Consider the following 11,414-nt stretch of genomic DNA (forward strand, 5'->3'; position numbering starts at 1 on the left):
CACACACACTCACACTCACACACACACACACACACACACACACACACTCTCACAAAGAACCGTACCATCACACACATAATTATGTTGAAATTATGAGATAAGTCAGAATTATGAGATAAAAAGTCAAAATTTTATGAGAGTGATAATTATGATATAAAATAGAAATTGTGAAAAAGTCAAAATTATGACATAGGGACAATTATTATAGAAAATATTTAAATAATGAGATCAGTCATAACTATGAAAATGCCAAAATTATAAGATAAAAAGACAAAATTATGGTTTACTTAGTCACAATTATGAGATAAAACTTCAAAATTATGGTTTACTTAGTCACAATTATGAGATAAAAAGAAAAAATATGGTTTACTCATTCATTATTATGAGATAAATAGCTGAAATTATGACAGAAAGTCATTAATAAGACAAACTCAAAATTATGAGACGTCATAATTATGAGATAAATAGCTGAAATTATGACAGAAAGTCATTAATAAGACAAACTCAAAATTATGAGACCTCATAATTATGAGATAAATAGCTGAAATTATAACAGAAAGTCATTAATAAGACAGACTGAAAATTATGAGACGTCATAATTATGAGATAAAAAGTCAAAATTATGACAGTGATAATTATGATATAAAATTTGAAATCGTGACATAGAAAGTCAAAATTATGGGAAAAGTAATATTTATATGAAAACTCAAAATTATGATAGTCATAACTATGTTATAAAAATCTGAAATTATGTCAGAAAGTTATAAAACTGACAATGCCCAAATTATGAGATAAGTCATAGTTATGAAACAGAAAATCTAAATTTATCTTATCTCTTTATCCATTGTGACCAATAATACTGATGAATATGGAATTTGGATTTCACCGTTCCTCATCCTCCTGCGTGTTTCAATGCACTCTTCCTGAAGTCTGCTAATATTAACAATTAATGTGGCCAGTGAAAGTGACCTGATCTCAGGCCGCGCTCTGGTCGATATTACAAGCTCGTTAGTGTGCTTCATGTTCCTGCTGCTGCAGTGTTGCATCCTGAGCTGCCATCTTTTCTGATTTCTTCTAAAAGGAGGCTGTTATAAATGGCACTAAATATGACGGTTCTTCCTCCTGCGTCTTCGAGATCACTCTCAGTTCTGAAGGAGGAAGAAAACACTTGTGTGAATGGAAAGACGGAGCCTGAGTGGCTGCCAGACTCGACAGACGAGCTTCCCAGAATCCCCAGCGGACCGGACTCCAGAGGTTGGAGGTTTTGGTTGCTATGCGGTTGCTAGGTGGCTCGGGTCTGTCCTTCAGTGTGTTATTATGGTCCAGCGTGTGTAGAAAGTATTTCAGCAGAGATGAACTTTGTTTCTATCTGCAGATGAAATTTTAGGTTTCAGTGCTCCATCAGTTCACAGGACAGAGCGGCATAATAAATTCTGCATGCAATGATTAAATTTGAATACGGGGTCAACAGTCCTCATTATTTTCTCTGAAATATTAAAAACCTCTTAATATTTCATGGGGTCCCAAATCTGGAGATGAATTAATTTGGTTAAAAAATGTTTTCTGCTGTAAAAGTTTCTTCTTCAACTGTGAAAACTTATTTCCACTACTTAAAAATGACATAAAAAGTTGAAATTATGAAAAACTATGACAGTCGTAATTATGAGATAAAAAGTCAAAATTATGACATCGTCGTAATTATGAGATAAAAAGTTGACATGATGGCATAGAAAGTCATAATTATGACATAAAAAGCCACAACTATGAGATAAAAAGTAAAAATTATGACTGTCATAATTTAAAAAGTTAACATTTTGACAAAGTCATCATTATGACAATGTCGGAATTATGAGACGAGTCATAATTATGATATAAAAAGTTTAAATCATCAAATCAAATTAGAAATTATGACAGAAAGACATAATTATGATAAAATCAAAATTATGAGATAAGTCATAATTGGGATAAACAGTCAAAAATATGACAAACCTAGTCATAATTATAAAAAGTTGAAATTATGAGGTAGATACTCATAATCATAAAAATTTGAAATTGTGCCATAGAAAGTAAAAAAAAATCAAGTTAAAATTATGATATATTTCATAATAATGCGATAAAAATTATGACATATTTAGTCATAATTATGATATAAAAAGTTGAAATTATGAAGTAAAAAGTCATAATTATGATAAAGTCAATATTATGAGATAAATTATAATTATGAGATAAAAAGTCAAAATTATGACAACCATCAAATCAAATTTGAAATTATGACAGAAAGACATAATTATGACAAAATCAAAATTATGAGATAAGTAATAATTGAGATAAACAGTTAAAAATATGACAAACCTAGTCATAATTATAAAAAGTTGAAATTATGAGGTAGATAATCATAATCATAAAAAGTTGAAATTGTGCCATAGAAAGTAAAAAAAATAAAGTTAAAATTAGATATTTCATAATTATGCGATAAAAATTATGACATATTTAGTCATAATTATGATATAAAAAGTTGAAATTATGAAGTAAAAAGTCATAATTATGATAAAGTCAATATTATGAGATAAAAAGTCAAAATTATAACAATCATCAAATCAAATGTGAAATTATGACAGAAAGACATATTTATGATAAAATCAAAATGATGAGATAAGTCATAATTGAGATAAACAGTCAAAAATATGACAAACCTAGTCATAATTATAAAAAGTTGAAATTATGAAGTAGATAATCATAATCATAAAAAGTTGAAATTATGAGATAAGTCACAATTATGAGATAAAAGGTTAAAATATGACAAACCTAGTCTTAATCATAAAAAGTTGAAATTATGAGATGTCACAATTATGAGATAAAAGGTTAAATTATGACATACGTAGTCATAATTCTGATATAAAAAGTTACAGAAGAGATGCGTCAGAAACACTGTAAGATGTTTCGTCTTCTTTGACTGAAATAAGCGTGATGTTCAGTGGAATAAGTGCTGTTATTCCCGTCATTACTCCAGTGGAGGCTGATCTTCAGCGTCTCTCTGTCCTGAAGGAGTAGATGAATTACCTCTGAGAAACATCCAGAGACGATGAACTCATCCGTACTAAACAATCCCAACGTCTCATCAGAGCCGCTCCGCTCATCAGCCTCAGCCTCAGAGGAGCTCACTGCATGACACATAAAAGTGACTTTTCATTGTATTTTGGGGTGAAATATGAAATGATTTGCGAGATGCATCCTCTTACGGTCATTGTCACTCTCTCTCTCGTGTCTGTCTCCAGATTTATCTCCCAGTTTAAGTCGTTTAACCCTATAAAAACAGAGATGTTTCTCATATGTGCACTAGACTCCTTGAATCGGAGACTTTGTTCAGTTTGATTGGGTTTGGTTTGACCCGAAGCAGACTGAAGTGAAGGGTTTATCTGTGTTTACCTCTCAGTTTCCCTCGCGTCTCTCCTTTACGCTGATCCCATCGCGGAGGCTAATGAAAGCAGACAATCCCAATGTAATATAAGAGTCCCCAGAATGTGTCTGTGAAGTTTCAGCTCAAAATACTCCACAGACCATTTATTATATCATTTTGAAAATGCCTATTTTGAGTGGAAGCAGAAACACGCTGTTTTTCGTGCCTGTCTCTTTAAATGCAAATGAGCTGCTGCTCCCCGCCCTCCATGGCATTAGAACTAGTACACCGTTGTTGCTTGCAAAATCAAAATGACGGCACCGTGGGTGTAAACTTACAGATTAAGGGCTGGTAATATTATAATGAGATCCCTTTGCCACGTCACCAAGGGAGCGAAATCAGACGCGCTGGTTTTCTCAGACGCTTGCAGAAAAAGGCTTACCAAAACAAAGTTACTGGGTTAATCTTTTTCACGTTTCCTTGGTTGGTAGATGCACCGGGGACCTGATTATAGCACTTAAAAACTGGAAAAGTCAGATTTTCATGATATGTCACCTTTAAGAAAGTTTAGATGTTTGTACAAGACAAAAATACTAAACAAGAGCCTCATTTTTTTGCGGTGTGGTAGATGTTTCGATGTTTTTACCGCAGTGTCATGAAATCAATGGGGCCTTCTGGTCGAGGTCAGGTATTTAGTTATTCAGTAGTAGTCGAGCGAGAGGCATTAAATAGCGTGTGTGTGGAGTCACATTAGTGTCATAATTCACGCTGCTGTTTACAGCGCACAGCTCTGATGTCCGCCGGTCGATGCTTACGGATCGTTCTGGCACGCTCATTCATCGCTTACACGGCGGCTGTGGTTTCCAAACGTTTTACTGTGACCCGACGTCTCTCACAGCCTGACCTGCTCCAGAAATCATGGCATAATATAATAAATAAACAGAGATTTTATATCAGCTAACAGGGAAGGCTCTGGCAAGTTATGAGCAAACGTTCGTCCAGTAATGTTTAATAATGTTCTCAAAACCTTAGTGAAAACATTTTATTCAGAGAACATTCAAAAGTAACGTTCCCATAATGTTTGCAAAACATGGCAACATTAACGTTCACATAACCAAGAAAAAAATTTATTTGAAACATTTAAAACTTTGAACGTTCATGGGAACGTTAGCAAAATGTTATTTCTTCATCCCGTTTGCATAATTAAGAAATTTTTTTTTTAAAACATTTAAAAATCAGGATGTTTTGAACATTCAGAAATAATGTTTCCATATAAAAACGTAAAACGTTTTTATTCCTGTTAGCTGCATGGGGAATGATCTGTCCTTTAATCAAACATTATTGATACATTGTTCTGAAACGTTTCAGTGGGACGTTCCTTTATATGTTACAACTTCAGAGAACATTCAAAAGTAACATCCGCATAACCAAGAAAAAACGTTTTTAAAACATTACAATCTCAGAAAAAAAGGTACAAAAGCTGTCACTGGGGTGGTACCTTTTCAAAAGGTACACTTTTGTACCTTTTAGGTACTAACATGTACTCTTTAGGTGCTAATATGTACTTTTAAGGTGCCAATATGAAGTCTTTAGGTACAAAGGTTTGCCTTTTGAACGTGATTGCCGCCTCAGTGACAGCTTTTGTACCTTTTTTTCTGAGAGTGTTAAAAACCTGCGCGTTCAGAGAACATTTAAAAGTAATGTTATTTTATCAAATGAACTATAAATAACTTTCAGGCTAGGCTTTCTCAAGCCAACCTAAAAAACCCAAAAGTTTGTCTTTTGATCTTAAATGTTATTTTATTTTCATTTCTTTAAGACCGTTTTATTTATTTAATGTTACTATTATGTTTTTTATTGTTTTGTTTTAGACCCTATTATTTATTTGTGTAATTATTGTAAAAGTGAAATGTTTTTAAACTCTTTTTCTTGCTTATACAAACGTTACATGAACATTCCATTTGATGGGAACGTTACTTTTAAATGTTCTCTGAACGTTCTGAAACAAGTTTAAAAATTGTTTACATTTGTAAAAATGTTACATCTGGCTAAAATGGTTCAGTGAATGATTTTGTGAACGTTATTAAAAACCAGGTAGGTTTGAATGAGCGCTCTATTAATGTTTCTGGAAGAAAAGTCATTATTTACTCACTCTCACGTCATCACAAACCTGTGGGACTTTTTGAAACACAAACAGAGATGTTTAGCAGAATGTTCACGCTGCTCTTTTACACATAATGCGAGTGAAGGAGGAGGTGGATGCTGTCAAGCTCCTAAAAGGAGAAAAAACACCAGCAAATGACATTATATACACAAACATGACATTCTAGACGATCAATATGTAATATTTGGGTCAAGCTGATCTTTGTTTCTGATAAAACACACACGCTGAACGCATTATAAGTCACAGTAAATATAAGCACCCGTGTAAGTTCATCTTGAGGTCCTCAGATGATCACAGATGTCAGGACTAATCCGGAGATTGTGAGAAATTACAATAATCATCCAGAGAAAAGAATCTGACGGCATCACAAAAGAGTGAGCTTCAGAAACGCTCGCTCGCGGTTCTTTGTGCTGAAGTTCCTGTCAATCTCTTCCATCTAGCGGCTCATTGTTACGCGTGTGAATAGAGAACTTTCCATCAGGACAAATAATAGGGTCTAAAATCAAACAAAATTAAATAAGATAAAATAATAAAAAAATAAAATAGTAACAAAATGTATATATAAAAATAATAGGATCTAAAATAAAAATAATAAATATTAAATAAATAAATAAATGTAAAAAAATAAAGGGACTAAAACAAACAAAATAAAATAATAGTAACAAAATAATTAAATAATCAAATAAATAAATAATAGGGTCTAAAAAAAAAGTAACAAAAAATGTACATATAAAAATAATAGGATCTCAAATAAAAATAATAACAAAAATATAAAACAAAAATAAGTTAAAATTAAATAAATAAATGTTTAAAAAATAAAGGGACTAAAACAAACAAAATAAAATAATAGGGTTTAAAACTAAATTTAAAAAACATAAAAGTAAAATAGTAACAAAAATTTACATATAAAAATAATAACAAAAATATAAAACAAAAATAAAAAATAAATTAAAATTAAATAAATAAATAAATGTAAAAAAATAAAGGGACTAAAACAAACAAAATAAAATAATAGTAACAAAATAATTAAATAATCAAATAAATAAATAATACGGTCTAAATAAAAAAAAACTAAAAAGTAAAATAGTAACAAAAAATGTATATATAAAAATAATAGGATCTAAAATAAAAATGAAACTAAATCAAATAAAAATAGAAAAATGGATAAAATAAAATAGTAACAAAAAATTACATATAATTAATAATATGATCTAAAACAAAAATATAAAACAAAAAATTAAAAAATTAAATTGCACTAAATAAATAAATGTAAAAAATAAATAAAGGGTCTAAAACAAAACAAAATAAGAAATAAAATAATATCAATAAACAGCTAAATAAATAAAAACCGCTTAAATTTAAAATAACATAAAATAACTAAATATATGACACAGATAATAGAGTCTAAAATAAATAAATAAATAAATAAAGCATTCACATTTCACAAAAACATCATTCAGACATCATTCTGCTGAAAAATCCCACACTGCACTGCTTTCCATAAAGACACCGATCTCACGGGGAACTTAAAATGTTGTTTGTGATCATTTCACCAGATTGAGGATTAATTCCTCATGATTCAAATACAGATTTCATGTATTATAGAAAGCATATGTTCACATTAAAGGGCCAGCGGTGAACATCTTGTGTGTTAACCTCGTCTGGGACTGTTTATGCTGATATGAAGTAATAAACACTTCATCCACCGTCCAGCTTGCGTTGGGTTAATCTATTCACTCACATAGAAAGCCCGTGAAGAGATAGAAGCCACCAGATTAAGACAATCATGGTTTATTATGAGCGTATGCATCATTTACACAGATCAAGCATCTGCAGAAAAAGTCTTCTTTGATATGACTTCATTCAATATAACGATACATGAGCATTCTTATTAGAATGTTCATCTGTTTTTCCCATCATCCCTCTGGACACCTGATGAAGCGCATGTTTTGCTGGATCCATCAGCTCAATCGTGGTTAATAACGAGAGGTCTAATGATCGTCTCAAACCAGCGCTGTGCCTGTAGATCCTGGGATTTCTCTGAGAGAGTCTCTGCTCTGAAAGACTCGTGAGGGACACAGCATCTCTGTGTGTGCCTGAAACAGTTAAACACATTATTACAAAAACCTCTCACAATAACTAGCTCAACCATTTTTTAAAAATAATTTAACAACACACTTGGAAATGCACAGTTCTCTGATGTTGGTTAATGGTCACATGACACGCCGGTATGCAAATAAAACATTAACATTTGTTTTTATTATTTTAATGTTTCATTTTTAATGTAATTATTTACATTTTTAGCAAGTGTTTATTTTTTACTTATTTTATTTAAAAAATGTAAATTAATATTTACATTTTTAGCAAGTGCTTGTTTTGTTTTTATTTATTTTAATTGTACATTTTTATATAATTAATATTTACATTTTTAGCAAAAGTTTGTTTTTATTTAAATTGTACATTTTTTATTTAATTACTATTTACATTTTAGCAAGTGTTTATTTTGATTTTATTCATTTTAATTGTAATTTTTTTTATATAATTAATATATACATTTTTAGCTAGAGTTTTATTTTAATTTTAATTTTACATTTTTTATTTAATTACTATTAACATTTTAGCAAGTGTTTATTTTGTTTTAATTTATTTTAATTGTAAATTTTTTGTATAATTAATATTTACATTTTTAGCAAGTGTTTATTTTGATTTTATTTATTTTAATTGTACATTTTTATATAATTAATATTTACATTTTTAGCAAGTGTTTATTTTGATTTTATTTATTTTAATTGTACATTTTTATATAATTAATATTTACATTTTTAGCAAGTGTTTATTTTAATTTTATTTAATTGTACATTTTTTATATAATTAATATTTACATTTTTAGCAAGTGTTTGTTTTTATTTAAATTTGACATTTTTTATTTAATTACTATTTACATTTTAGCAAGAGTTTATTTTGTTTTAATTTATTTTAATTTGACATTTTTTATTTAATTACTATTAACATTTTTAGCAAGTGTTTATTTTGTTTTAATTTATTTTAATTTAAAAAATTTATATAATCAATATTTAAATTTTTAGCAAGTGTTTTTATTGTAATTTTAGATTTTTTATTTGATTAATTATTAGCTCAGAGTTTGAGTTTTATTTTAATTTTAATTTGACATTTTTTATTTAATTAATATTTACATTTTAGCAAGTGTTTATTTTGATTTTATTCATTTTAATTGTAATTTTTTTAATATAATTAATATATAAATTTTTAGCTAGAGTTTTATTTTAATTTTAAATTTTTTATATAATTACTATTAACATTTTTAGCAAGTGTTTATTTTGTTTTAATTTATTTTAATTTAAAAAAAATTATATAATTAATATTTACATTTTTAGCAAGTGTTTATTTTAATTTTATTTAATTGTACATTTTTTATATAATTAATATTTACATTTTTAGCAAGTGTTTATTTTAATTTTATTTAATTGTACATTTTTTATATAATTAATATTTACATTTTTAGCAAGTGTTTGTTTTTATTTAAATTTGACATTTTTTATTTAATTACTATTTACATTTTAGCAAGAGTTTATTTTGTTTTAATTTATTTTAATTTGACATTTTTTATTTAATTACTATTAACATTTTTAGCAAGTGTTTATTTTGTTTTAATTTATTTTAATTTAAAAAATTTATATAATCAATATTTAAATTTTTAGCAAGTGTTTTTATTGTAATTTTAGATTTTTTATTTGATTAATTATTAGCTCAGAGTTTGGTTAGTTTAGCTGGTTAGTAGATCATAACTACACCATCTGACGAGATGAATGCACAGCTCTATCAGTCACTAACCAGACAGTTTAGAGCTCCTGCTTTCAGTTTAGTGCTACAACGTGTTTGTGAACAGAATGACTGTAAAGCACATCGTATTTCAGGCAGAAAATGTGACAAAGACGGTGATACATTCTGTCAGCAAGATAAACACGCTGCTGATTCCAGAATAAGTTTCAAACCCCTGCTTGTGTTTGTGATGATGATGATGATGATGATGACGATGAAGGCTGGCTCACCTGGATCAGGTTTCCAGCGGTCACCAGAGCTGATCCCGGTCTGAGGAGATCTGTGCCAAGCGAAGCATGGGAAATGAAAGCAGGAAACGGCATTAGTTTAGTGTTTCATGCAGAAAAGAAAGATAAAGGGGTTTTGAGGTTGATATGGTTTATTTTGAATCGATGAAGACCACCGCAACGCTGGCCAATCAGGAGAGCCTGCGGATATTTAGGATCAATAATTAGGCTCCAGACAGGTTTGGCGAAGCCGTTTAAATAATTGATGGAAGTTGAACGAGCTCGAGTCGTACAGTCGTCATAACCAGCAGCAGAAGGACATTTGCATTGGGTTTCTATTAAAAGCTTCTAATTAAAGCGCTGGTGATGTTCAAGGGTGTTGCGGTGACACACTAGTCATTAATGGGGCTAAAAGCTTCATCTGCTGGTAACAAATGATCCCAGAGACAGATGGATGACCTTCAACAGCAGAATCACCCACAAACACCATCTCAAGATCATCAGGTCATCAGATACTCAGCTTCACATAGTAATACTATGGAAGTCAATGGGTACCGTCACCCGTTTGATTCTCAACATTCTTCAAAATCTCTTCTTTTGTTAACTGTGAGATAAACACAAGAAAAGATATTCTGAAGATTGATGGTAACTAAATAGTTGCCGGTACCCATTGACTTCCATAGTAATAATATGGAAGTCAATGGGTACCGTCACCTGTTTGATTCTCAACATTCTTCAAAATCTCTTCTTTTGTTAACTGTGAGATAAACACAATTACATAGTAATACTATGGAAGTCAATGGGTACCGGCAACTATTTAGTTACCATCAATCTTCAGAATATCTTTTCTTGTGTTCAGCAGAAGACAGAAAGTCTTACAGGTTTGGTGATGATGATCATTTTCATTTTTGAGTGGACTATCCATTTAATAACAACATTTGATGTGCTTTCTGTTTTTTTTTAATCACTATTTATATGCAAGCTTCACTAATAATTTCTGCAGAAATTGACACATTTTTGTCTTGTTTTCCAGTACAAATATCTAAACGTTCTTAAATCTAGATACATTAATACATCAGATATTAAGAAACAAACCTTCAAAATTAAGTGAGTTTTTGCTTGAAACAAGAAAAATATCTATGAAAGAAAAATAATCTTTTATGACCCCATTAGCAGAATTCTTATTTTAAGCAAAAACTTAAATATCCTGGATACATTTTTCAAAAAACAAGTCATTTTGCGTCTCATTTGAATATCTCACAGTTAACAAAAATATGTTGTAAGAACGTTTTAATTTATAAAAATGTTATTTCTGAATGTTTTCTGAACGTCCAGTTTTTTAAATGTGAACATTAAGGAAACATTACATTGTATCATTTTACAAACATCATGAGAATGCTACTTTTGAATGTTCTCTGAAACAATAGTAACATTTAAAACAAACGTCCAACTGAAACATTCCATGAACGATGTATTAATAATGTTTCTGTGCTAAGGTTTCGAGAACGTTATTAAAGACCAGATAACATATAATGTGTTTATTAATAGTGCTTTAAATGATGCACAAAGCAGCAAAACCCCATGGAAGTTTGTTAGACATGAAGGCGCTTGAGATCGTGGTATTGTACCGTGTTTTCTGAGGATCTTCATACCTTGGTGGTCTTGATCTTATTCCCCGTAGCACAGCTCCAGCCTTTGAGATCCGGCAGCACTTTACAGTCCTCTCCATCCAGACACGGATCCATCTGACACCACCACTTCTGCTGGACTATAGAGGCTGAACACA

The 11,414-nt window shown here is 30.0% G+C and overlaps 1 protein-coding gene across 1 annotated transcript in view; it reads right to left on the minus strand.

Annotated features, from left to right (window-relative positions):
• Positions 1-7,337: 7,337 nt before the first annotated feature.
• Positions 7,338-11,414, minus strand: part of LOC107728758 (protein FAM19A2) — an 8,249-nt gene continuing 4,172 nt past the window's right edge. The window contains exons 4-6 of the mRNA XM_016539040.1: positions 11,281-11,405; positions 9,632-9,681; positions 7,338-7,657 (exon numbers count right to left, since the gene is read on the minus strand). Of these exons, the coding sequence (XP_016394526.1) occupies positions 9,652-9,681; positions 11,281-11,405 (155 nt within the window). The 3' untranslated portion in view covers positions 7,338-7,657; positions 9,632-9,651. The remainder of the gene's footprint in view (positions 7,658-9,631; positions 9,682-11,280; positions 11,406-11,414) is intronic.

Source organism: Sinocyclocheilus rhinocerous, unplaced genomic scaffold, assembly GCF_001515625.1.
Source record: "Sinocyclocheilus rhinocerous isolate Xijiao unplaced genomic scaffold, SAMN03320098_v1.1 scaffold6087, whole genome shotgun sequence".
Lineage (NCBI taxonomy): Eukaryota > Metazoa > Chordata > Actinopteri > Cypriniformes > Cyprinidae > Sinocyclocheilus > Sinocyclocheilus rhinocerous.